This window comes from Rhodamnia argentea, chromosome 4 (genome assembly GCF_020921035.1).
Source record: "Rhodamnia argentea isolate NSW1041297 chromosome 4, ASM2092103v1, whole genome shotgun sequence".
NCBI classification, from domain to species: domain Eukaryota; kingdom Viridiplantae; phylum Streptophyta; class Magnoliopsida; order Myrtales; family Myrtaceae; genus Rhodamnia; species Rhodamnia argentea.
The window spans coordinates 27143877-27171304 of NC_063153.1; the positions used below are offsets into that span (position 1 = coordinate 27143877).

Sequence of the window (27428 nt, forward strand, 5' to 3'; positions counted from 1 at the left end):
TAGGCAAAATAACGACGATCCACACTTAAATGTTTTTTTCTCTATTTTCCTCTGTATCACTGGCTCAATAAGATTGCCCCTTCATCATTCTTATGTGAAGTTACTTGTGCACCAAGATTAGAGGAGAGAGACTTAAGCTCTATTTACAGAGTTTTCAATCAAGCTCTCTCATTACAAGTCGGGCTCAACTCGGCCTACACAAACCAGTCCCACATTAAACTAATTAAGAAACTTTATATATTTTCTTTGTTAGACCAATAATATATTAATGTCAATTAGTGTAACCTACATTAGAAAAAACGTTACACGCGCTGTCTGTGTTCAAATGGACATCACTTCTCATTCCCCCAACGACTGTCCTCATAGTAAACTTGGTGGGCAATGGGCATCGTAGCTGGAGTCTAATACGCCATTAACGGGGGCTATCGGTCATGGGGTGCCCTCTTCGGAAAGCTTTTCTTTGCTGTACGGGTCATTGCTCATCTATATCCATTCTTGAGGGAGTTGGTCGGCCGGCAGAATAGTGCCCCCACTATTTCGATCGCGTGGTCAATACTGCTTGCTTTTATCTTCTCTCAGCTTTTGGTGCGTATCGATCCCTTCACCTCCGGCTTCACGAAAGCTGCTGCAAAAGGTCGATGTGGAATCCACTGCTAGTCAGGAGAAACCTTTGTTTCTGGTGCTGGTAAGAGCCGACTACTTCCCACTTCTTGTGATGTAAATGATAGATACAGTGCCACCAGTCAGGTCCATGCAACGAAGTAATTCATGTTACGTCTTGGAGGGGGATCTGTGCTTATCGTTATTTGTTGCTCCAGCTTGAAATTTGTGTATTCATTAGTCATGGAGTTCTCCATAGTCCTTTAAGGAGATTGCTCAGTTAATTTTCTGTACATACTTCAGTACATTCTTATATAAAGCGCATCCAGTGGCTGAAAAAAAGTTCGGCCTCAAAGTTGTCCCTGGAGCGCCCCCTGCCCCCGCCCGTACGGGGCGGGGGCAGGTACGGGCACTGTGATCTCCAGCCCCACCCTGCCCAATGTCTTTCGTAGCCATGACACTACGAAAATATGAATCAAAGACACATCGATTCGCTCGAAAATACATTTCAAACGTCCTTATGAACTCAAACGCAATTTTTTGAGACATTAAAAGCCAATATTTCTCCTCCTATATTGAGAAGAACTTCGCAATGTACATCCGATGAACCATTGCCGTTCCAATGAAAAGAATTCAAAACTCGTAACTCACCTTGACAATCGTGACAATCATGTCGATTGCGAGCGCGACCTCCCAAGTACGAAAAAGATGCAAAACCGGAAAGACGAAGTAAAATTTCGTCACTGTGCGGTCGATAAATATAGTATTTCTAAGTAACGGCCCTACGAAACGCCACAGTTCTATACACCTCATGCTGTTTCATCACACTGCACCACAGAAAATAAAAAATTTCATAAGTTTGGACCAAAATAAGAATCTTTTCCATTTTCTTTTTCTTTTTTTTACCATTTGGAGGAATACAAAGAATGGAAAGTATAAATATATGGACTCAGACAAAGAAACTGGTCGTCGCTCAAATGAAAATCTGAAAACAGCTTAGAAATAGGCATTCATTCCTTTGTTAGATATTAACGTGAGAAATTAGTTTAGTTTCATTTAGCTAGTATACATATAGTTTAGGGATTAAGAAGTACCATTGACCGCATTTTGGTTTAGGTAGATTAACCCTTTAGAAAAAAAAAAGGGGGGGGGTAAACTTGATTTAAACTAAGCTCGTGGGGGTGCTAAGGTAGGGCTTAACTACAAGGCCATGTTATATTATTTGCCCGACTCAAATTCCATCACTTTACTGCAATTCACCCTTTACTCGTTTTATGATTACTGCTTTGACGTGTTGGATGTGATTCTTTTATATTGCTTTCGTGTCGTTATTTGCTTGCTCTTATAAAAATAGTTAGGTTACACTTTATGACAATAATAAATACAAAAACATTGCACGGACATTTAGCGGACAAGAACTTTAGGACTCATAATTGAATAAAAAACCGCATGTGACACTTGGTTAACAAGCAATCAAGTTTATGTACCGAAAGAGCGCTAGTTAAATAACTAGTATAATCAAGTCCCGACTCTTGATCTCTAGTTTTGTAAGAAGTTTGGGAGAACCCGAGCCATCTCCAATAGGCTAGTGGTGACTCCTTCGTATAGAAGTTTTTGGATTAATCAAGACCGAAACAAAAATTTCAACGCCGTGCGAGGTAAGGTTTGGATGAACGCAAGCTGATTGACGACTGTTGGTCCCCAACTCGGCATTACCTCTAAATCGATCATTGCCCGACACCCGATCGGGAGGATCGCGATAGAGTTGTCGACTATTCTTTTCATCGCTAACTTCTGTTATTCACCAAACTCTGCCACTATCGACTAAGTCTGTCACTTGTCGATTATAATCAAAAGTTAGTCATTTTTGGGTGTAAACAGCTTGCCATTCTTTTGCTCCGTTGCCGAGTCTTATTCAACACACGCATACACACACTTTTACATTAAAACCAAAAACCAACAATGGAAAAAAAAACAAAAAAAAAAACAAAAAAAAACAAAGAATGAGCGAATTGAAGAGTAGTTGGTGAAAAGTTTATTCGGACGTGCATTACTTGTGCCAACGGAACAATCTCCCTGCGTCGCCCGCATAAGCATCAATCAATGAACACGCGGTTTGTGCTGTGGTGAGAACGAGCAGCACCCCCCCAGTGACGGCGGAGAACCTGAACCAAGGCTTGCTGAAGTAGTCCCGGTTGAGGGTGGCCATCCACCGGTGCCACCAGGTCCTGCTGTACGCGTTCAAACTCTCGCACTGGCTGGAGTACAAGAACTGGCTGGATTCCCTCATGGTCTCCTTGTACAAGCTGTTGAAGAGACTAGCCACGTCGTCTGTGCTCTTAAGCTGATTTTCCAAAATCCCACAGTAGGTTAGAATGTCGATGTCTTTGGGCGTGTGGATGAGGCTGTCCATGAGGACGGCATAGCTGCTGATGTACTTGTAGTCGTGGTGGCACTGCTCGTATGCGATCATGTTCCTGAAGTACACCTCGGTCCACTCGTGCACAATCAGGTGTGGCATCTCGAGGGTCCCATCCCTGAAGACAACATCAAGCACGGAGGAGGTTCCCTCAGCCTGTCTGAACTTGACGCCGGCCTCTTGCAGCTCCTTTGCGCTCCGAGTCAGCTCGAATTTCTTGGCCTGTTTGGACGACTCGCCCCGCGGGAATGAGGGCAGTTGCAGGACTCGCACGTAGTCCACTAGGTGCCTCACCTGGGTTCTCGTGCCTGCAAGCTCATGCCCGTACAAGACATCTTTGAAGTACTCATAACTGAGCTTGAAGAATGTGATAGTGGTCTTCAATGCGGTGAGGCTATAGAGAGTCTCGAGGACAAAGAACGGGACTTGGTTTTCCAGCAGCAGGACGTCGTGGAACACGGCATTGCTCATCCACTGCTTGCTGAATATCTCGTCGTTCTCATCTCTGTGCTCGGGGTAATGGTTCCTTATGAAAAGCTCAACTACAAAAACTGCATCCACTAAGATCATTTCAACGAACTCCTCTCTGCTTTGGTTGAGACTTTCTTGGTAGCATTGCCGAATTCGGTCTTCCGATCGTTTGATCATTCTGGTACAAGCCAGGAGGTCATCCTCGATTTGGCTGAGGAAGCCTTTCAAGTACCTCAGTTTGATCTCCTCCCTCAGCTGAAGCACGGGCTTATCACGGTGGAACGGCCCGATGGAGACGACTTGAGGTGTGTAGGCCTCTTCGTTTGCTCTGCGGAGCTTCTCAGGCACTCGATAGATGCAACACTCGGTGGACACGACAGGCAAGTTGTCGATCTTGGTCATTATGGCAATCGCGACTTCCATGACAGTCTGACTCATGCCTAAACAAGTGAAAGAAAAAGATTACAAGCCCCGGAAACTTGAAAGACTGAAACAGGTACATTTGGTCATGATTCGGTGCCTAATGACAAGAACGAATTAAACATACGGTCTATTTTTCCATTAACGGGACTTGCGGAGCATGCTCGAGTCGCGTCTAAAAGAAAAGCAGAGGCCTTGAGCCTCAGCTAGTTGAGAAAATAGCTGAAGAATCCGCAAAGCTTGAGAAGTACATAACGAAAGACCGTTAGGTCCCTAGAACTCTCACTGCCTTTGCAACAAAGTCAATTTGCGGTCGAAATCACTTGGCTGCAGATCATATAACTCCCACAAGAATACTTCAATTGTCATAACTTTACATATGGCGACGGCTTTTTAGCGCCATAACATAACAGTGGAAGATCCTCACTTGGGTGCACATTCCGGCAATTTGTTCTACATGGCTTTTTAAAACTAAAACGTGATTTCGTCGTGGTTTGTTTATAACAAAAGTGAAGTCCAACGGGGAAAATTGTCCGTCCCGACGTGGCATAACTCTCTCTCTCTCTCTCTCTCTCTCTCTCTCTCTCTCTCTCTCTCTCTCTCTCGCAAATATTTCAATTTTCGACCATGGTGGTGTGGTCGGAACTGGATTCCCTAACATTGCCAAGTAACGTTAGGGGTGACATGATCGATCCAGGCCGTCCATTTTTTATTTGGACGGTTCGGATTGATCCACATCACTTTTTTTAAAATTTTGAAATTTCCCACCAAAAAATTTCCCTCCTTTTAAAAAGTGATGTGGATCAATCCGGGCAGTCCATTTTGAAATGGACGGCCCGATTTCCTCAATGTCACCCCTACCCCCATAAAGGATCCGGATCCGTGTGGTCGCTTCCGTTGCCCTCAAATCATGCAACTTCAGCTTTTGCAACACCAGTTTGAAACAAACACTCGTGCTGCTCCACTCAGACTCTGTCTTCTTCGCATTCTTCACTGTCCAATCTCAAAAATTATCGCACGCAGGAAAAATCAAAGCTGCTAAAATGGCGAGCCTTTCGAGAGAAGAAGGTGGTGATGAGGGTCGTTTTCTGTGGGTGACCAGCACCGAAAGAGGCCATGAACTTTTGCGCGGCCTTTCGATCATGGTCACAAGTAGTTCGCGGCGGCGAGCAATCCAATGCCCGCATAATCAAATGCGAGTGCTTCGAGTGGGAGGATCCAACACATTGCACGAGGCTGAGCAATCTTCGATTTCGGAATTGAACCCCAACTGCGAGTTGGGGTCCGGCAAACTGCGGGGTTAGGGTTTCAATTGAAGCTATTAACCCGATTTCGTGAATTAGAGGCAAGAACAGATAGCGTGGTTGCTACACAATTTAGCTAATTAGATTTCTCCGGTGAGCCACGTAGCTCGACCAATAACAAATTGATGTCGGGTCAAACTTTTCGCCATGAGAAATCGCCGATGGCACTTAAGCGAATGATTCTTTTTGTAAAAACTTAAGTAAGCGTTGTACGAATGTCATAGCACCTGTGGTGTTGTTATCCTATGAATCTTACCGAAACACGAATAGTCTAACCTTTTATAGTATCGATTATCCTACGGTTGAAATACATATATAGTTCCTGTACTATCTAATCCGAAAGTAACCGCAGCATATGGTCTCTAAACATAAAAATTTTATGTCTGCACAAGAAGCACCGAATTGAATGATGTTGAGAAAAAAACGGAGAAGGCGTACCTGAGATTCGAGATCGAGAATGCGCTCTTCCTTCTCGCTGTCATCGGACAAGTCCCATTTGCTCCCCAGGATATATAGTGAGAAACCATGACAACAGTAGCTATTGGGGAGACAAAAGACAGATCCGATATACTTTAACCTTCTGTGAAGCATTATCATATTGTACCTGCACACAAAAAAAGTGAAAAGACGAGGGGAGAAGAACACAGAACAGAGTTGTTTGGTTTCTTTGCCTTTAAGATGAAAAGATCTCCTCTTGGTCCAATTTTATCTAGACTGTTAAGAGAAGTTTTCGATGCAGAAAATGTGATGATTCTTTGGTCACAATCACACTGCAGCTATGCAAGCATTTTAATTATTCTCAGTGTTAAGGCTTAATCTCAGTGTTAAGGCTTAATTTACAGTTGCTGCTTCCCAGATAACTAATTTAAGCCTCATGACAAGTTTCCAGAGTGATCACTCTTTCAATTGTTTAACCTGATCCTTAAATTTTGTTTTTTTTTTCTTTTCCAATTGAGTCCTTTGCCTTTTCATTAAATTAGTCATTCTGTCCAACATCGATGGAAGTGCTGAGGTGGAACCACTTCAAATATGAGGTGGGGCCGCCCACTCGCAGGTCCGTCGTTAGGGACACAGCCCTAGTCATCGAAGTGGCAAGTTCTATTAGAATTTGCAAGATATATGGTCCGAGTTCGAGTCTGAGTCCATGATGTAACATGCTCGTCGTGAAATCATGATGGAGGTGGATTAATATTGAGAATCAAGTATACGCTCGATCGAAATAAACACTGAATCATTATTATCAAAACAAACTCTCCACGCCACACGGACAATGACAAAGTATTTTATTATGAGATTTGAATACCAACACATGGAGGAGTACTCCTTTCTTTCTTAACACCCACCCCCTCTCGTTGCTCGGACCTTGCGACCCCAACTTCGAAATTCTTCGAACTTGTCAGCGCCATGTCCTTTGGACAAATTTCTGCAACTGGATCATCTGTCCCCTTCCCCGATAATACTTTTTTTTCCCGCGGGAAGTGATAGCGGACTTCTACATGATTAGTCCTTGCATGTAACACAGGATTCACCATTAAGCTTATGGCCGATAGATTGTCACAATATAATCTTGTCGAGAAGCCTACCAGCTGATGAAGATCCTCCCATAAGTGTACCAACCACATGCTCTCTTGAGCTGCTCTTGCTATTGCTCTAGGGTTAGCTTCTTTTTGAAACAATGACATAGTTGGTTATCTTTTACTGCACCATGACATCAGTGCTGATCCGAGACTAAATATGTACCCGGTAGTTGATCGCCTTATGTCACGATCGCCAAAAAGAATTAGCATCACAATGCCCTACTACCTCATATGATACTTCTTTCTTATACAAGAGCTTAACATCAAATGTAACCTCTAGTCTCCACATATCTTAGTATGCATCTGACTGTATCACCTCACTTTCGTGGTCTTTCCATGAACCAACTTACTATTCTTGTGACATCCTAAATTTTCTTTGGGATATATGCACTGGAAATCCCGAAACTCGTTATAAAAGTGCAATTGAGTTTTAAAACTTAGAAAAAGTACAATCAAGTCTTAAAACTTGTCAAATTAATGCAATCGAGCCCTTCCATTAATTTTGTCTATTTAGACTAATGAAAAATGCTGGCATGACTTTATTTAATATTTTCTCTCTCCTACATGGCTAAAAACTTAGACATAAAACTAATGTGTGCATCGTAACATTTCTGGAAGTGAATTTTTATTCCACAAGTGCTTCTGGAGCAAAAATCTGTATGGTAAAAATTTTTGCTTCTAAAATTATTTTTTTCCAAATTTGAGAAGTTAAAAAAAATTATTTTTCTCCTTACCAAAAAAAAAAAATTATTTTTCAACTCAAGAAATACTTCTCTCCTCACCCTCTTTTCATTACGCCATCACCCTTTGTTTCATTACGCCTCTCTCGCTCAATCACTCCTTCACCGTCACCGCCCACCATCGCCAACCATTGAACTCCGCCAACCGCTGTCGCGCACTACCGACCACTACTACCACCCGCCGCCAACCACCGCAGCCAACCACCGCCGCCAACCACCGCCACTAATCCCGCCCACCGCCTACCGCCGACCTCCATCTCCCACAGCTGCCCCCCATTGCCCACTACCCCCTTGACCTCCACTAGCTGTCGATTGATGTCGCTCCTCGCCGACCACCTCTCGCCACCACCACTAACCGCCCACTACCGCCTCTGACCTCCACCGACCGCCGCCAAACACCGCCCCTCGCCCTTAGCCTACCTTTACCGATTGCCGCCGCCACCACCACTAAGTCACCATCCTCAGCCATCGTAGTAAAAAATAAATAACATTTTTTATTTTCAAAAAATAAATAATATTTTGAATAATAAAAATTATTTTTTAAAGAAATTTTAAAAAATTAAAAATGAAGTATAAATTTTTTTACCACTGATAATAATTCCTCATAGAAAATTTTGTGTTAATAATTTTCAAAAAGTAGAAATTTTCAACTGTTGTCAAATGAATTTATTCGATCGTAAATCAACTTCCAAAGCGGAAGTAGAAAAATCAACCTACGCTTCTGAGTAGAAGTAGAAAAATTAACTTATTTCTAGAAGTTGATTTCTGAAGCAAAAATATTTAGGAGTGAGTGAATCGGATCGACCGGATCAAGAACCGGCCGGACCGGACCGGACCGCGGGTCCGATTCCCGATTCTAGAGGGCGACGGTCCAATTCTTGGTTCTAGAGGTATAGGACCGGACTGCTCGGACCACCTGGACTGGACCGGTCAATTTGAATTTATTTTTTTCATTTATAGGGTCTCATATGGTTGAGATTTGAACCACATGTTTATTTTGTAGTTTTTGTTGCCATGACTCCACCCAACAATGTCGAATGCTATGCATTACTAAATTGTGCTCGAAAATTCTACCATCTCACTATTTTTTTGGAAAAAAAATCTACTATTGTAGAGTCATTTCTTTGAAAATAATGGCCCCGATAATATTTGCTTAACTCCATTGGATCGCTAGGGAACCGGACCGAACCGACGGTCCAGTCCATAGTTCCGAAAATTGAGAACCGGCACTACCCGTCCAATTCTCGATTCTTGAGGGGAACGCGACAGGACCGGGAACCACTCACCCCTAGAAATATTTCCATACGTGCCCTAAAACGGCATCGTTTTGGCTTAAATGCTATTTTTTTAACCAATATCTTAATAAAATAAAATTAAAACATTAGAAAAAGTATTTAAAAAAAGAAAAAAATATATTCAAGTTGATCTCTTTCCTTATTTGAACTTATTTGATCGCGGATATCATCTGATTGCATGTTTAAAATTCTAAAGCCTTTGCATATGGATAGTTTTCCTTGTAGATTTGGATTGCATATCTTAGATAATTTGCATATTTAATTTATTTCTAGAATAATTAAATTCAATTGAATTCTAGGTTAGAATATGCATGTATGTAGTTTAGTTTAATTTAATGCATTCTTAGGACAGTTTGCATTTATATATGTCATTGCATTCAGATTAGAATTTACGTATTGTATGTAGTTAGATTTCATTTAAAAAAGCGAAAATAAAAAAGAGAGAAGAATTGCTTGGTGCATGCTCTCCGCATTATATTTTTCTTGAGTTTGGGTGTTTCAATTGATTGCGCACCCATATGATAATCTATGCCCTAATGAATTATGTTAAAATCAATCAAGCTACTTGCTTAAACATTTTCATGAATAAAATGAAATCGTATCGAAAGAGCGTTAAAGTAATCTGGTGCGAACAAGTCCCCGTACCCATTATCTCCGATTTGTAGAAGTAAATTAGTTCCATGCTATTTTATTTATGTGTCTAATCAATATATCTTAAACAGATTAGTGGCGACTTCAAAGTTTAAATTATTTGTATGTTAATGAGTAAAACCCTAAGTTGCAATTTAGTATGAGCTTGTGAGAGCTTGAGCTATGTAAATTAACTTACTAATCCATTAGTATGAATATGAAAATTTAGGTAGCGACAACACCCTCTAGCCATCTCTACTATGTGTGTTGCACTCCGTTTCTCTCTTTTGCTTGTGATGTTTACAAGTAACGAGGAATAAGGACACATCAAGTGCCAATATTTGTGTACAGTGCTTATTTTGGTGTTAATATTTTTTTAATATCACTTTGGTGCCAAATCGGAGAAAAAATGATCACTTTGATGCCAACGGCAAGAAATTCCGATCACCTCACTAAAGGTGGCACTTAAATAATCATTTTTAAAAAAATTGACATTTAAGTGATCTAAAAAAATATATTGGCATCAAAGTGGGCATTGTGCACAAATATTGACACTTGAGGTGTCATTTTCTCCAAGTAACGAAGGCAAGCGTCCAATCGCCAATGATACAGAATATATTAGTTTGACGTCATCACAATCCTCAACTGTTTTATTTCTTGACTAAAGTTAAAATGATTCTTAATTAGTTTACAACTTTCCAGTGACTAAAACATGCACCGCCGACCATAAGATTACGACCTAAGGGCATTTTTCAAAAGACTGCAATTCAATGGACTAAAGTGGAACATTCATAACACAACCTTGCGGGGGCTTTACGACAATGCCCATAACCTCTGCTCGATGTTTATTATTAGAAAATGCCTCGGCCTCAGAATAGTTTTCTTTCGGGCGAATCTGTGGCGCTACATTGATTCTTTGCTTCAGATCGAGGCTCTTGACTTGAGATTGAGAACAAGAGACGAGAATAGCAAAGCAGTTTCCAAAGGGTTGAACAATAAGACCAGACACAGAAACCAACAGCGCTTTTGTTGACCAGGCTGGACACGCACATCATCATCGTTTATCTCGAAGCTTTGTGTTCAAACTCGTATAAAATACTACGGGACGGACTCTGTTGACTAGGAAAGAAAGTGGTATGGAATTTATTTTAAGTCAAGAATGGAACCGTAAGAAAGGATGTGATCATTTCGATTCGTTAAGGACGTCCAAAACTAGGATAGAGAAAAAGCGTGTGCCTTTACCGCATCATAAACAAAGCCAGCAAAGGTTTTATCTTTAACCAGGAAATTAGCTGTAATATAATATAAATAAGATAAATATAATAGAATTCAAGATGAAATCTAACCAGACAAGGTGCTAGGAAAATATCTCGTCGAATCCTGTCACGGTGTCCCCCATTACCCGTACTCTCCAAGTTGCCTCAAGGGGATCCGAAACGCCGTGACCCGGTCCCCACCCGGACCTTGATTTTCTGTGTAAATAGTTTTGCAAAATTTTGAAAGTAACTAGTTTGTTTATTACAGTTAAAGTTACAGTTGACAGCCAAGAGCGAAACCGACGCTATTATTCCCACCTCCAAGTTTGGTAGAAGAGTGAAAATTGAACCCACCGACAGCAATTTCACGAACTAGTCGAGGCTACCGCCTACCGGCGGTTCCCATCAAAGCGAAAATTGACCTTCAACTTTTTGGGCTTTTGAAACGTCGCCTTTTTCAATAAAAAAAAAAAAAAATTTGCAGTTCAGTCCTTGATCTTTTTTGAATTTGCGCATTATTAATCCTTCTATTAGGTGCTCGAACGAAAATGCTAATGTGACAATTAAATAGGTGTTAAGCGCCTACATCTACATGTCGCTAACGGTGTAGCACAGTGCGTGCGTGGCTTTACGAATTTAAAAGAACTCAAAGAATGAAGGCAAGGGTTCGGAAATAAAGAGAGTCGAAAATTAAGATAATGGAAAATTCATATATCAGGTTGCTTCAACAAAGAGAGGGTGATCGTTGTGACGGTCTAACACTGTCACCTAGAGAAGATGAATAGGTGATTATAATCGAACTCGATAAAATAATATAGAAATAGAAATTGCAAGTTTCATAGCATCGGACATAAAGAGCATAACTGTGCAATGCTTGTATCAAACTGTAAATAGATGCGAGTAAGAGAGTAGAGAGTAATGCACAATAGTTTATAGTAGTTCGGCTTTTGTTAAGTCTATGCCCTCTCTTCCATACTAACAGCTTACTGACTGGATTCCAATAAGTAATCAAATGAGAAATTACAGAAAAATCATAATAGCTAATGCCCAAGCACTTTAACAGAAAGCGAGCGCTGCTTTTACCCAAATCTTTTTCACTCTACTCACTTTTGAACTCTGTACAACACCTATTAAAAGATCTCAAAGATAAGCTCGAAGAAGATAATTTAGAATATATGTAGCACTCTTGAAATATGATAAACTCTTGATTTCTCATGCTCTACAGTGCCTTGTGCTCCTTATAAATTCCTCAACAATCCAAGCTTCCCACTCCATAGAATCGCCTCGAGGATCAATCTCCAAACTAACCGTTCACTGATTGATAAACAACAATCAAGTAATTGTTGGGGCTGAATAATTAACAATTTGAGAGTATTTATTTGCCAATGTAATCAAATCCTTAAATCCACAAATCAACTTCTAAAAAGGAAAATTATGTTTGGGGTAATTGCCCATCAATCAAGATTTCTCTTGTGGAAAGTTATGAAAGATCTTTACGATTGATAGGCAACAATATAACTTAGGAAAGAAATACCAACCAAATCATGAATTGTTAGTGAGGGATATTTTGCCATAAAAATAATAAGATTAAGTTTATAAAAAAAACTTTGAGAATTGCATGAAGATTCAGAATATGTCTTGCCACAAATGAACAAAGATACCTTGAGAGAATCTGCTTTTGTCAATTAACCTCATATCAAAATCTAAGCATTTTGCAAACTAAATATATAAGGCAATGTGAGTTTAAGTACATCCCAAGTGCCATAAGTTGTGTACGGCACTCACTTTAGTGCCAAAACTTTCAAATCGATCACTTTAGTGCTAAGTTTTTGTAACTTCGATCACTTGAGTGCCAAAACTTTCAAAACGATCACTTAAGTGCCAACTTTTTTTAAAAACGATCATTTAAGTGCCAATATTTTAAAAAAATGATCACTTTAGTGTCAAATTCACCGAGCCACGTTATCTCAAATATTAATAAAAAATGTCACGTGTCGAATTTTCGGCAAGCCACGTTAGCTCCGGCACTAAAGCGATCGTTTTTAAAAGAAATTGGCACTGAAGTGATCGAAGTTACAAAAACTTAGCATTAAAGTGATCGATTTGAAAGTTTTGGCACTAAAGTGAGCGCCGTACACAACTTATGGCACTTGGTGTGTATTTAAGCCGGCAATGTGTCATCAAAGTACTTCACATAGTCTTTTCAAAATATTATAACAGTCTTGTCAACTTCAAAATCTAATAGAATTTCTCAACAGCAGCCCTCATGAGTTTTTGCCAAGTTACCGGCCAATAGAGACATCATCTAGGGCTAGCATACCCTCTCTTTCTCGCACACACATATTGACACCTAAATTTTGGCTAAACATTAAGGATTAATTTCATGAAAAACTAGAGACTAACCTTAGTCCCTAGCAAAAATATTTAAATCATTTTCCAAATAGTTTGTGTTTAGATTAATTTAATTTAAGCAAGTATCGCATTTGCATTAAATTGAAATGGCAGCGGAAATGGACTTGAAACAAACATGCTGACCGGGCCAGAACTTGATGGAAAATTTGACCAAGGCATAAGGGTCTAATGGCCGAAATTCACAACGCCTTTGGGCCTATGTAGAGCTTAATTTATCCCATTAAACTTCAATCAAGGAAAAGGAATTTTAATTAAAAGCTTAATTAATCATAAAAAAGAACTAATTAAGCAGAGAAAAGAACACACAAGCCCACAAGCAAGGCCATTGGCCGGCCAAGTCCACTCAAATGGGCTAGCTAGCCATATTGGACTTAATGGCAAAAGAAATATTTCCCCAGGGATCAAATTGCAAATATCCCAAACTTGAGGCACTATGTCGTAAATAATTAAAATAGCGTGAAACCCTGCAAGAGTCTATTTATACGCTCTTAAGCCTCAAAACCCTTGGTCTGCAAACGTTATTTAGAAAGCACCTGAAAAACACGAGGGAAAAGAGAGAGAACCCGATCGAGAACTAGTCCCAGCCGCGACCTCCATCATCGCCGTACACCTTTGCTACCATCGTTCTGACCGATGGCTACATAGCCCCGGCACCAACCTAGATGAGCAGTTGGTCTGCACCACCGATCCATCCCCGAGGCGACCCGCTGCTTATTGTTGCCAAAGACCAAACGCCTGCTACCCGACCCAGCTATCGTCGCTGCCGCTATTTCCATCCCGACAAGCCCCCTGTCGCGCTGGTGATCTCCTCCAGCCGCAACCCCCAACATTGTCCCTGCCGTCACTCCCGTTGGTCGCGGAGGAACCAAGAGCCACGAAGCTCTAATAACAAGCACCTTTGTGCCGGTGACCTCCTTGCGAGTTGCTGAATCAATCCATCGAGAAGCCGAGAGCCACCAAGAGCCACCAAGAGCCTAGCCATGCGTTGCCGAGCCCAGTTGTATTGATGATCATTGAGAACCACTGTCGATTCTACTGCCATTGTTCATCACCGATTGTCGGTCATCACCTAGTCCGACTGCCTAACCGAGCACCACCGTCGCCGTCATCGCTGTCAAGCCATGTCCCATCAGTCATCTGCAAGCCGATTCACTAGAGTTCAAATTTGGGAAGTAATCCCTAAAGATAAAGTAAATTTCCTATTTTTATTGATTTGAACATTTATTTGCTTCTTTTGAATAAAACATTATCTAACGAAATCTTATGGAGTTGTGGGCATATTAATTAATAATCTTTCTTAATTGATTCTATCTATAACACCTTAGATAGATTTAATTACATAGCGGGATATTTTGAATTTGATAGGTTGATCTGTGAAGTCTTAGATCAATAATCGATTCGAAAGATAAAGTGAAATATTCAAGTTGATCTCTTTCCTTATTTGAACTTGTTTGATTGCGAATATTATCTGATTGCATCCTTAAAATTCTAAAAGACTTTGCGTAGAGATAGTTTTCCTTATTGATTAGGATTGCATCTCTTAGATAATTTGCATATTTAATTTATTTCTAGGATACTTAAATCCGATTGAATTCTAGGTTAGAATATGCATGTATGTTGTTTAGTTTAATTCAATGCATTCTTAGGATAGTTTGCATTTATATGTGACATTGCATTCAGATTAGAACTTATGCATTGTATGTAGTTAGATTTCATTCAAAAAAGCGAAAATCAAGAAGAGAAAAGAATTGTTTGGCACATGCTCCCTACATTACATTTATCTTGGGTTTGGGTGTTTCAATTAATTGTGCAACCGTATGATAATTTATGTCCTAGCGAATTATGTTAAAATCAATCAAGCTGCTTGGTTAAACATTGTCATGTATAAAATGAAATGGTACATTGTCATGTATAAAATGAAATGGTACCGAAAGAGTGTTAAAGTAATCTAGCGTAACCAAGTCCCCATACCCATTATCTTTGACTTGTATAAGTAAATTAGTTATCCTGCTATTTTATTTAGGGAAAATTTCAAATAAGAGCCCGAAGTACCTTGATTTTCTCAAATAAGGGCTTAAAGTGGATCTTATTTCAAATAAGGGTCTGCCGTGCGGTCAAGGGCATGAAATGATATTGTTTCAAATAAGAGCCTGAAGTGACCATATCATTATAAAAAAAGAGCCTCTTACTAATTATTTACGGACATTTTTGTCATTTATCCTATTTTATTATTGTTTCTCCTTTTTCTTTGTGTTTTTCCTCTTCTGTTTTTTAACGCCGGAATCGGTAGAGGGCCGAGACCCTCTCCCGGATCTAGGCAAGGGCCAACCCTAGCAGATGTCCGAGGGAGGGCCGCGGCCCTCGACGAGACCGGTGCCGGGGCCACCGACCCTCGTTTGGGTCGGGCCAAGGGCGGTGATCCTCTCCCAAGTACCACCGAGGGCCGCGACCCTCACTCGGACCTGGGCAACGGCCGGCGACCCTTGCCTAGATATAGGTGAGGGTTGCGGCCCTCTCCCGACTCCGATGAGGGCCCTGCGGCCCTCGCCATTGGTAGGCGGGGTCACCATCCCCTACCGAGGTGAGGGCAACCCCAACGGCCACCAACGCTGCCCCACCCGCGGTGGGGTGGCTTCCACGAGCGGGAGGCTCTTGTCGCCTGTATTCCTTTGTGTTTTTTTTTTTCAATTTTAGTTTTTTTATTTCTTATTTAACTTAACTAAAAATTATGTTAGAATCATATTTTGACCAAAATACCCTTGGTCGGCCCCATTACTTGAAACAGCAATGATCACTTCAGGCCTTTATTTGAAACAAAAATGACACTTGGGACCCTTATTTGAAACACGTTCACTTCAAGCCTTTATTTGAAATTTTTTCTTTTATTTATGTGTCTAATTAATCTACCATAAATAGATTTGTGGCAACTCCAAAGTTTAAATTATTTGCATATTAATGAGTAAAACCCTAAGTTGCAATTTGGTATGAGCTTGTGAGAGCTTTAGCCATGTAACTTAACTTAGTAATTTATTAGCCTGACTATGAAAATTTAGGTAGTGACAACACACTCTAGCCATCTCTATTGTGTGTGTCACACTCCGTTTCTCTCTTTTGCTTGTGGTGTTTACAAGCAACGAGGACGAGCGTCTAGTCGCCAACGATACAGAATATATTAGTTTGGCATCATCACAATTCTCAACTGTTTTATTTCTTGATTAAAGTTAAAACGATTCTTAATTAGTGTACAACTTTCCGGTGACAAAACATGCACCGCCGCCCGGGAGATTACGACCTAAGAGCATTTTTCAAAAGACTGCAACTCAATGGACTATAGTGGAACATTCATAACTCAACCGACAATGATGAGAGCTTTTAAAGAATCCTAGGAAAGAACTTTTAGGACTCCTACTAAAATCTTTGCCCGCTCGCACCGTTAGAGGATAATGCAGAATATAATTTCATGACATACCACTCATCTCTGTACAAATGCTAGTAGAACAACATTTAAGGTGCGTTTGTGTGAAGGAAAGTACTTTTGGAAATTAATTTTTCGGACTCCACTCGTTTGGTTTGTCGAAAATATCAATCGAAAAGACTTTCCGGTCGACGGAATATTCGTGCATAAAATTAGGAAAACGAATTCTTAAATCTAAAGAAGTAAAAACACTTTCCGAAATCGCACTTTTTGAATTTTTCAGTATTTTAATAAACTAATATATATTTTATTTTCAATTTTTTAACGTTTGATTTTTTAATTTTCCTAATTTTATCTTTCTCTTTTTGCTTCTTCCTTTGCCGGTGGTTGACCACGGCGACAATCGCCGACCAGCCGGAGGCGAGGACGAGGTTGCCCAAGGCCGGCGAGCTCGTGGCCTCACCATAAGTCGGCGACTCGATGAGCTCACGAGGAACCGGCAAGGTCAAGCCTTGCCGCCTTAGGCAAGCTCCTCCTCGCTTGTGTCGGTCGCCAGCTATCGCCGTGGCCGGCCACCGGCAGAGAAAGAAGGAAAAAAAAAACTTTAGATAAAATTAAAATAAAAAAATTATTAATTTTTTTCCTCAAATAAAGTTATGAATTGAAATCAAATATTTGATATGTTTTTGGTCACATATCACTAAACATAAAAAAACTAAGCATTTTCTTAGAAAACAATTTTTTGAAGAGCATTTTCCTTTATCATGGAGGGTTTTTGCTAACCAATAGCACCCTTATTGGAGTTGTGCGGCAAGCATGTTGTTTTTGATATATTGACGTGTAGTTCCATGCTCTTGATGAATCAAATTAAGCTAGTGAAAAGTACGAAAACTTATTAGGTTTTGCTACATCTTACTCCCATAAAAAGCAACACTTTTAAGGCGTCATTTGTTTTGCGAAAAATAAATGATCTAACAAAAATTTTCTTAAAAAACGATTGCTTGTATCATTTAAAAAAGTAAATAAACAGATATATTTTCATTGTAAACATAAATTATTCTCGATAATTAGAAATATTTTCAATTACCTAATTATCTCAAAAAGTAAATAAACCGATTTAAGCGAGCATTTTAGGACAATATTTTCCAAATGGTTCATTTTTCGCCAAACAAACGGAGCCTAAGGATGTGTTTGATTCTATGCATTTGTTTCTCAAAAAATGAATATTTTCCAAAAAATGATTGGTTACATTGAATAAAAGAAAAAAAATATTTCATCGTGTACGAAAATGTTCAAACAAAAATCATAGTCGATTTCGATAAAAAAAATAATAATCGATAATTTTTCATTAGTTAATTATTTCAAACGATATAAACAATCATATTTTGAAAGATATTTGTTAAATCATTCGTTTTTTTACGAAATAAACGGAACCTAAGTCTTGTTTAGTATAGCGCCCTACCGGTTACCTGCTCCCCCGGTCAAAAAGGATTTATGAACAGACAACCCCCCCCCCCGCGCCCCCACCGCCCCCCAAAAAAAAAAAAAAAAACAAAAGCAAAACAAAACGTAAGATGACGAAAAGACAAAGCACTGAGAAGTAGTAGCTGGAACTGAAAGACTGATGATGATGGAGAGAGAGATGGAGTGAGGAAGAAGCCTCTCCTCTCCTTCAGCAAGTGTTCGCATTGCACCTGCACTGTCTCTGCACTCGCCATTGATCTCTGCTTCGACGCCCAGGATCGCGAGCCGCGCGAGTGGAGGATCGAGATCGTCTCGAGCGAGAGAGAGAGGAGGGACGATGGAAGCGAATGCGGGATTGTTGGCCGGATCTTACAAGAGGAACGAGCTGGTTCGGATACGCCACGACTCCGACGGCGCGGTTCGTCTCTTCAGTCGCCGTCCCCGTCGTTTCTTCACATTTCTGTCGAGTGTCGTTTGTTTGCTTCCGGAGCTTCGTCTTTCGCTTTCGGTTTTGGTTCGCCGGGCTTTGGAAGTTGAAGTTAGCACTCTAGATCCCGGCATTGCCGCGGAGGCGCTGTGAATTTGTTTGGAAACTCTAGTGGCGGGCCCTACTTTGGGATAATCGGTCGCTCCTTACAAGCGTTATCGGAAAGATCGAGAATTTCTTGTAATTTCTGTGCTGGATCAGAGTCTGCATTCTCTGTTCCTTGCATTAGATCCTCAGTGATCCTGCTTCCCTGGTCAAATGACCCGACATTTCCTTAGATTTTGCTTTTGATTCTTCTCTTTCTGGTGATCGCTCGCTCGTCCCTTTCGGCCTGTTACTTTCGAGAGCGTTAATGTGTTCTAGTGTATAGTCAACCTTTCTGGCAGCAGATAAGCTCAAGTCAATAGTTATACTGGGCTTCATTAAGATTTCCTTTTCCTTTGTGGTCTTTACGATTTATTTGGTACACGATGCGGCCATTGACAATAGTGTTTAGGATTTGGAGGTCTAGTTTGAAACTCTCTATTCCTTGGTTCGAGTAATGCATTTTGCATTATTGCAAACATGAGAATTGGTTGCCGTCTTTTCTTGGTGGAGGCTGAATTGTTGATGGTTGTGCATTATGCAGCCCAAGCCCCTGAAGCACTTGAATGGCCAGATATGTCAGATTTGTGGTGATTCCGTTGGACTTACGGCCAGTGGTGATGTCTTTGTTGCTTGTAATGAGTGTGCATTCCCAGTGTGCCGTCCCTGTTACGAGTATGAGAGGAAAGATGGTAATCAGTGTTGTCCTCAGTGTAAGACTCGCTACAAAAGGCACAAAGGTTAGCTCTTTTAATTTATTTGTAAATGCACCTATCCTGTCCCCCGTCCATCTTATCTTGGATAGAGTTAATGAGGCAAAATCCTGCAGGGAGTCCTCGAGTGGAAGGAGATGATGAAGAAGATGGTGTCGATGATCTAGAGAACGAGTTCAACTACACCCAAGGAAATGCCACGAGGCGTCAATGGCAGGGAGAAGATCCTGATCTCTCGTCTTCTTCTAGACATGAATCTCAACATCCAATCCCCCTTCTCACTAATGGGCAGCCAGTAAGCAATTAGACCACCTCAAGCTGCCTTCTTGAATTTATATTGTTTGGTTGACCTTAAATGATTAAAGAAATGAGACTCTAGCTGATTACTTGACTCATTCATTAATGTACTAAAGGACTTCGCACAAGGGATTAAAAGGAGATACTTGAGAAAGTTCCCTCATCCTTAATGCTAGACCTGCAGAGCAAATCTATCCTTTTTGTCTGCCATGTCAATACCCCCATTGAGTGGTTACTCCTCCCCATCATGGAGAAGGAACCGGGCTATGGCCATCTGCTTCAGAGCTATGTCTTTATACTTAACTCAGTCACAAAGCTCTCATGATAGGCATAAGCAATCCAAAGAAACAGCATTCATTTTTATTGTGAAAAGAAAAAGAAACATTTCTTTAGAGAATCAAGTTATGTCTGTCTTACAATTCAATATTTCAGAACTAAGAAAAGTTTCTCAAGCTTTGTGTGAGTCATAAAACTAGTGAATTTTCTTTAGTTAAGTTGTTGTAACCAAGGCATTGTCCCAGAATATGATATGTTACTGAAGACTATCTAAAGCAGCTAAGCTGAAAAAATTTCTTTATGCTGACAAAATGAAATATTTCAGGTATCTGGTGAAATCCCCTGTGCTACACCTGACAATCAGTCTGTTCGGACAACATCTGGACCTTTGGGCCCTTCTGATAGGCATTCAGTTCATTCTGTTGATCCTAGACAGCCAGGTAAGTAGTAATTTGAATTCTAACTCAACAACTGTTCGATTGCCATTGCATATGCATGGATTATATTGGTTGACAATGCTTTCTGTTGTTATAGTTCCTGTTCGAATTGTGGACCCCGCAAGGGACTTGAACTCTTATGGCCTTGGAAATGTTGATTGGAAAGAAAGGGTTGAAAGTTGGAAACTCAAGCAGGAAAAGAACATTCCCCACATGACCAGTAGATACCCGGAAGGAAAAGGAGACATAGAAGGAACGGGTTCTAATGGAGAAGAACTTCAGATGTAAGACATTTCATGCAGGGTATATAAGGTTTCAGAATGAATATGCTGGTTCATTTATCAATATACAGTTTGTTGCATTCGCTTCTTGCATTCATAAGCCCAAAGAGATAAAGAGATTGTGTTCGTGTCCCAATATGTCCATGGAGTAACGGTTTTACTTTTGGTGTGGATGTTATTGACTGCTGATCTTAGCTTTCATCCATTGCGAAGCAAAGTTGACTTTCATTTTGTTTTTTCAGGGCTGACGATGCTCGTCTACCTTTGAGCCGCGTGGTGCCTATACCATCATCACATCTCACCCCTTATCGTGTTGTCATTATTCTCCGTCTGATTATCTTGGGCTTCTTCTTGCAATATCGTGCCACCCACCCTGTGAAAGATGCTTATCCACTGTGGCTAACATCAGTCATCTGTGAGATCTGGTTTGCCTTATCTTGGCTTTTAGATCAGTTCCCAAAGTGGTTTCCCATCAACCGTGAGACTTACCTTGACAGGCTAGCGTTGAGGTGAGCTGAACTTATCTTCGCTGTATTAAATAATGAGGAGAATATTTGCAAGTATTTTCATCATCTTAATCTCCATTTTCAATCACAGCTATGACCGTGAGGGGGAACCTTCTCAATTGGCTCCTGTTGATGTCTTTGTTAGTACGGTGGATCCACTCAAAGAGCCACCTCTTATAACTGCGAACACTGTCTTGTCCATACTTTCAGTGAATTACCCTGTTGATAAAGTCTCATGCTATGTCTCTGATGACGGATCTGCAATGTTGACTTTTGAAGCACTTTCAGAGACTGCTGAATTTGCAAAGAAGTGGGTGCCCTTCTGCAAGAAGCACAACATCGAACCTAGGGCCCCTGAATTTTACTTTGCCCAAAAGATAGATTACTTGAAGGACAAGATACAGCCATCTTTTGTAAAGGAACGCAGGGCTATGAAGGTAAGTTTTGTGGGACTACACCATTTGTTAGTTCTCTTTATGTCAATTTGTTTATCTAATAATTGCTTTTACATCACATCATCATGCTTTGTACAGTTGAGGATCGTGGATAAACGCTCTGAAGTTCCCACTGGGAATTATATTTACTAATGTCATGTATACTAGCATTGCCAATGTTTTTAGATTATGAGTTCATGAGCAATAACTAGATGTCTGTTTCTAAACGGAGAAAATAGATTTCTGGCAACACTCATTGCTTTCAGAAAGGTAGAGCACCACTGTGGCTTTGGGGTTCAGAGCCTGCCCCCCAACCAGCCCATCAAAACTAAGCCCTATGAAAAACTAAATTAAAAATGCTGGACTGAGAACTTAATAGTTTCTCATGATGTGTTTAATCAATCAATGCTCATATGGTTTTATTTCTTGAGCGAACTTTTTTGATAATTGTTGGTGTTTGTGCTTCCATACTTTTTAACTTAATGTGCAATTACTCGTTGTTTTGTTTTAATACTTCAAAATTTTGTGCAGAAATTTCCTGTTTGGCTCTTACCTGCAGTGAAAAACCTTGTAAGTTAACTATTTTCCTGCATATAATCTGCAGAGAGAATATGAAGAGTTTAAGGTACGGATCAATGCTTTAGTTGCCAAAGCACAGAAGGTGCCAGAAGAAGGATGGACAATGCAAGATGGCACTCCATGGCCTGGAAATAACCCCAGGGATCATCCAGGAATGATACAGGTACACTTAGATACTTGCCATTTAAGTCGAGCAGGATAGCTCCATGTGTGAAGGTACAAGGGATCGTCCAGCGAGTTTTGAAATTAGTCTTAATGTTTTTAGTATTTCTCTGGTATGTGGGCACGTTGGTCCACAGAGAGAGAGAGAGAGAGAACAGTTCTTGTTCAAGCGAGCACACACCTACATGTGTGAAAGAAGAAGAAGAGGAGAAAGTAGGGTGCGCTAGAGGGAACGGTTGATGGAGAATAGATAATGTAATTCTGGAGGTTCATTTTTGCCCCTTATTTTTTAAGTGAATTGCTTAAATTGTTTCATTTTATAGATGCATGCCAAGAAAAATTGTAATACCTTTTCAATTACATGAATTTAGACTTCATTGTGACCAGAGTCAATTGAAAAATCTTTCCATCATTTTATCCAGGCCATAATACCACGACTTTTCTCACTGGGTGGCATTAACTCACATGCAGAATTTGTGTTGTACTATACCCAACGCGCCCACCTCCCACCCCCGCACCCGCCTCCCCTCCAAAAAAAAAAAGCATATAAAAAATATACAATAGGAATGATAATAATAAATATTAACAATTATTATTGTAATTATGGAAACCCTGCAAGGGCAAAATTCCAGGTCCTTCCTGATTATATCCACGCTCTCCCCTTAGAGTCCCCGAGACTTCTCTAAACCTTTCATTGGTGATGCAGGTTTTCTTGGGTCACAGTGGTGGGCTTGATACAGATGGAAATGAGTTACCAAGACTTGTCTATGTGTCACGAGAAAAGAGACCTGGTTTTCAGCATCACAAAAAGGCTGGGGCAATGAATGCCTTGGTATAATTTTCTTCAAGTTCTTACACAGCTTTCTAATATAGCCTGGAAAGGAAAAGACCATATCAATGGCTTTTGAAGTTGCAAAAGTCACATATATTGCTGGGCATAGTCATCTAGCTTATTCTGATTGTTATGAACTTTGTTTTTATTGTTTCCTACTTCCATTATTCTTTTTTGATTATTTGTGTTGCCATGCTCCAAACTCTTCAGAAGAATTATAGGAAACAAAACGTCTAAAATAAGTTGATCTCTCTTTATTATGATGCTTTGTTGGTGTGAGGAGTGTCATTCTGCAAATATTTGCAGCTGTAGATGGTATTACTCCTCATGTGATATAAACAACTGAAAGACTCGCGGATTTTCTTTCTCTTATATGCATTTGTAGCATTGTAGCTCATAATTATCTTTGTTGAACAGATTCGTGTTTCAGCTGTCCTTACCAATGGAGCATATCTTTTGAATGTTGATTGTGATCACTACTTCAACAACAGCAAAGCTCTTAAAGAAGCCATGTGTTTTATGATGGATCCTGTTCTCGGAAAGAAGACATGCTATGTCCAATTTCCACAGCGTTTTGATGGCATTGACTTGCATGATCGATATGCTAACCGGAATATTGTCTTCTTTGATGTAGGTTAACTTCATTTTCAGAGTAGAGTGTCTCAGGTTCTGTTATCCTTGACTATAATGCTCTAACTTTCCATTTTATGTAGATTAACTTGAAAGGACTTGATGGAATCCAAGGGCCTGTCTATGTGGGAACTGGATGCTGTTTCAACAGGCAGGCCCTATATGGGTATGACCCAGTATTGACTGAGGCAGATTTGGAACCAAATATTATTGTTAAAAGCTGTTGTGGTCCCAGAAAGAAAGGAAAGGGTGGTGACAAGAAATACATCGACAAGAAGAGAGCTGTCAAAAGAACTGAATCCAACATTCCAATATTCAACATGGAGGATATTGAGGAGGGGGTGGAAGGTAGGAGCCCTAGTAAATTCAGTGCTTCTTAGTTTTTAGACAGAGTTCCCCAGTTTGTTTCATTTCAGGTAACAGAAAGAAAAGTCAGATAGATTAGTTAAGACAAGGTTGATATACTTTCAACCTTTCAGTGAGGCTTCCTAATTTTGTCGTATTCTGGTTCTTATTATGACTGATGTGCCAAAGCCTCTAGAGTTATCTTAGACCCCTAGGTATTCACTACCTTCACATCTGTGCCATGCCTGAGATGTGGTTTGCTTTCACTGCTGTTTTCTGTCTATGCAACTCGTCAATAAGGTTTGCACTTTTTTGGTATAGCTCACTTCCTATTTCCCTTGTGGGTTTCCGGGGTATTCACATTCGTAACTCAACGATAGGAGATGAACAAATACAGTTTCCATGTTGATTTTGTCAAAATGCCTTGCTTCTGTCCTGCAGGTTATGATGATGAAAGATCACTGCTTATGTCCCAGAAAGGCTTAGAGAAACGCTTTGGTCAATCGCCAGTCTTCATTGCAGCGACATTCATGGAACAGGGAGGGCTTCCACCGTCTACTAATCCAGCAACTCTTTTGAAGGAAGCGATTCATGTTATCAGCTGCGGCTACGAGGACAAGACTGAGTGGGGCAAAGAGGTCGGTTACATAGAATTTACTACGGCATCTCTATTATCATAACCCCATCCACAATGTCTTTCTCATGGGCGCCTACATTTTATTTGCTGGCAGATTGGATGGATATATGGTTCTGTCACAGAAGATATCTTAACGGGGTTTAAAATGCATGCGCGAGGTTGGATCTCCATTTACTGCATGCCTCCCCGCCCAGCATTCAAGGGTTCTGCTCCCATTAATCTCTCAGATCGTCTGAACCAAGTTCTTCGATGGGCATTGGGGTCCATTGAGATTTTACTAAGCAGGCATTGTCCTATATGGTATGGTTACAGTGGGAGACTGAAGTGGTTGGAGAGATTGGCATATATAAATACCATTGTGTATCCCCTCACTTCAATCCCTCTGATTGCTTATTGCATGCTTCCTGCATTTTGCCTTCTTACTGGAAAATTTATCATCCCAGAGGTAAGTGGGCTCCCATCAATCACAAGTACAATTGTTTCGGCTTTTTCTGCTGATGTTTTAGGCTGTCTGGATAGACTTTTACTTTAATTTGCTTGGTCTAAATCTTGCGACAGATGTACTTTGACCATTTCTAGCACACAACACCTGAAACGTTCACTTTATACGAATCTTAACACATAGAGCCACATACTTTTTTCATAGCTTTTTGCCAATGCTTTCAAATCTAGACAAGACCAGCCAATTGAACGAGGAACTACTCCTCAGTCCGGTCCAGTTGAACCCCTAGACTTGTTTTTGTCAAAACCTGGTCAAACACAGAAGAACCGGACGGCTGGGATTTTAGTGAAAAAGCTTGATTTTTTGGGTTCCAATGGGTTCAAATCCCAATTAAATCTTCAGCCCACTGTTGACCAGAAATAAAAAAAGTAAAAGCCACATTTTCATACCCTGAAATGTCCTCTCCTCCATGCAAAGAAAAAACAAGGGTCACGCTGTCTCTTTCATGGGAAAAAACAAAGATGAATGCCCCCTCTCTTCCAGGAGGCCTTTATTGGACTTTTTTTATGATGTAATATTGTCGTCATTGCAAAAAGGTTTTTTGTACATTTAAGTTGTGACATTATACTCTTATCCGTAGACATGATTTTGTGTTTTGAGTGTTTTATCATCTAGACATTAAGTTCAGCATTTTGCTGAGTATTCAGGATGTTTTCCGGACTTTTTTTCCAAAATTTTCCAGATTTTTATTTGCAGTTTTTTTTTTTTGTAGTAATGATGTCATAAAGTTGACTCGGCCTGGTTAAACCAGATAAACCGGGAATTGGTTTGATGACTGGTTCGACCTTCAGGAGTTTGAAAACATTGCTTTTTTACTTGAAAATATTTCTGAACAAACAAGCCCTTAATGTGGCTAGGACATTGGGCAATAGTATGGGTGTACATGCCATTTAAAACACCAACATTGACGACATTCAATTTTATGCCGCTGTAACCAATATATGCTAATTTGTTTATGCAGATTAGCAACTTTGCTAGTATGTGGTTCATTCTCCTCTTCGTCTCCATTTTTGCTACCGGAATCCTTGAGCTGAGGTGGAGTGGAGTGAGCATCGAGGACTGGTGGAGGAATGAACAGTTTTGGGTCATCGGGGGTACGTCAGCTCATCTTTTTGCCGTGTTTCAAGGGCTCTTGAAAGTTCTCGCTGGCATCGACACCAACTTCACCGTCACTTCAAAGGCGTCAGATGAAGATGGGGACTTCGCCGAGCTCTATGTGTTCAAATGGACGTCACTCCTCATTCCCCCGACCACTGTCCTCATAATAAACTTGGTGGGCATTGTAGCCGGAGTCTCATACGCCATTAACAGTGGCTATCAGTCGTGGGGACCACTCTTTGGAAAGCTTTTCTTCGCCATATGGGTTATTGCCCATCTTTATCCATTCTTGAAAGGGTTGGTGGGCCGGCAGAATCGTACCCCCACAATCGTGATCGTGTGGTCAATACTGCTTGCTTCCATCTTCTCTCTGCTTTGGGTGCGCATCGATCCCTTCACCTCCGACTCCTCGAAAGCTGCTTCAAAAGGTCAGTGTGGCATCAACTGCTAGTCAGGAGCAACCTTTGTTTGTGTTGCTGGTAAGAACCGACTGCTTCCCGCTTCTCGTGATGTAAATAACAGACACCATGCCACTAGCCAGGTTCATGCATTTAGAGGGGGAGCTGCGCTTTTATTTAGTCGTCGTTCCAGCTTGTACCACAATGGGTGTTTCAGACTCGAAATTTTAGTAATCATTAGTCATGGAGTTCTCGATAGTCCTTCAAGGAGATTGGTCAGTTAAATCCCTTATGTTGTGTGCAATTCAATTAGGAAAAATGTGTCTGTTTCCTTTTTCTTCAAGACCGGACATTGGAAATGAATCGTTCATCGTGGTAATTGCTGGCTCTTACGTTTTGTCATCATTTGCGAGCCCTCAAGGAGTTTAGGCTTCTGAAAGCCTGTTTAAATTTGATAAGCATTAAATCAAGGAATGGCTTGTTTCGTTTGTACATGCTTCAGTGCGGATGAAAAAAAATCCAGCCTTAAAGTAGTCCCCGGCATGGCCCTGCTGCCCTGCCCCGCATGGGCAACGGGGCAGTGGTGGGAGCGGCAGCAGCAGTCCGTCCCTCCACAGGGCGTGTATGGGCACTGTGATCTCCAGCCCCACCCTGCCCAATGTCTTTCATAGCCGCAACACTCCGAAAATATGAATCAAAGACACATCACTTCACACCAAAATATGTT

At 40.7% G+C, this 27428-nt stretch overlaps 2 protein-coding genes across 2 annotated transcripts; one reads left to right on the forward strand and one right to left on the reverse strand.

Annotated features, from left to right (window-relative positions):
* Positions 1-2620: 2620 nt before the first annotated feature.
* LOC115743478 (UPF0481 protein At3g47200-like) lies at positions 2621-5730 on the reverse strand. The gene is made up of 2 exons (XM_030678267.2): positions 5653-5730; positions 2621-3930 (listed from the first exon to the last, which is right to left on the reverse strand). Exon 2 carries the CDS (start codon positions 3926-3928, stop codon positions 2651-2653), a length of 1278 nt encoding a protein of 425 aa, XP_030534127.1. The 5' UTR covers positions 3929-3930; positions 5653-5730; the 3' UTR covers positions 2621-2650.
* A 3443-nt stretch (positions 5731-9173) lies between these two features.
* Positions 9174-27080, forward strand: LOC115743504 (cellulose synthase A catalytic subunit 1 [UDP-forming]-like). The gene is made up of 15 exons (XM_030678309.2): positions 9174-9177; positions 18199-18421; positions 19119-19314; positions 19404-19582; positions 20186-20300; positions 20395-20581; positions 20821-21087; positions 21176-21521; positions 22123-22260; positions 22966-23091; positions 23509-23721; positions 23805-24069; positions 24508-24704; positions 24798-25148; positions 26167-27080. The coding sequence occupies exons 2-15, from the start codon at positions 18341-18343 to the stop codon at positions 26752-26754; spliced, it is 3249 nt and encodes a 1082-aa protein (XP_030534169.1). The 5' UTR covers positions 9174-9177; positions 18199-18340; the 3' UTR covers positions 26755-27080.
* Positions 27081-27428: the final 348 nt, after the last annotated feature.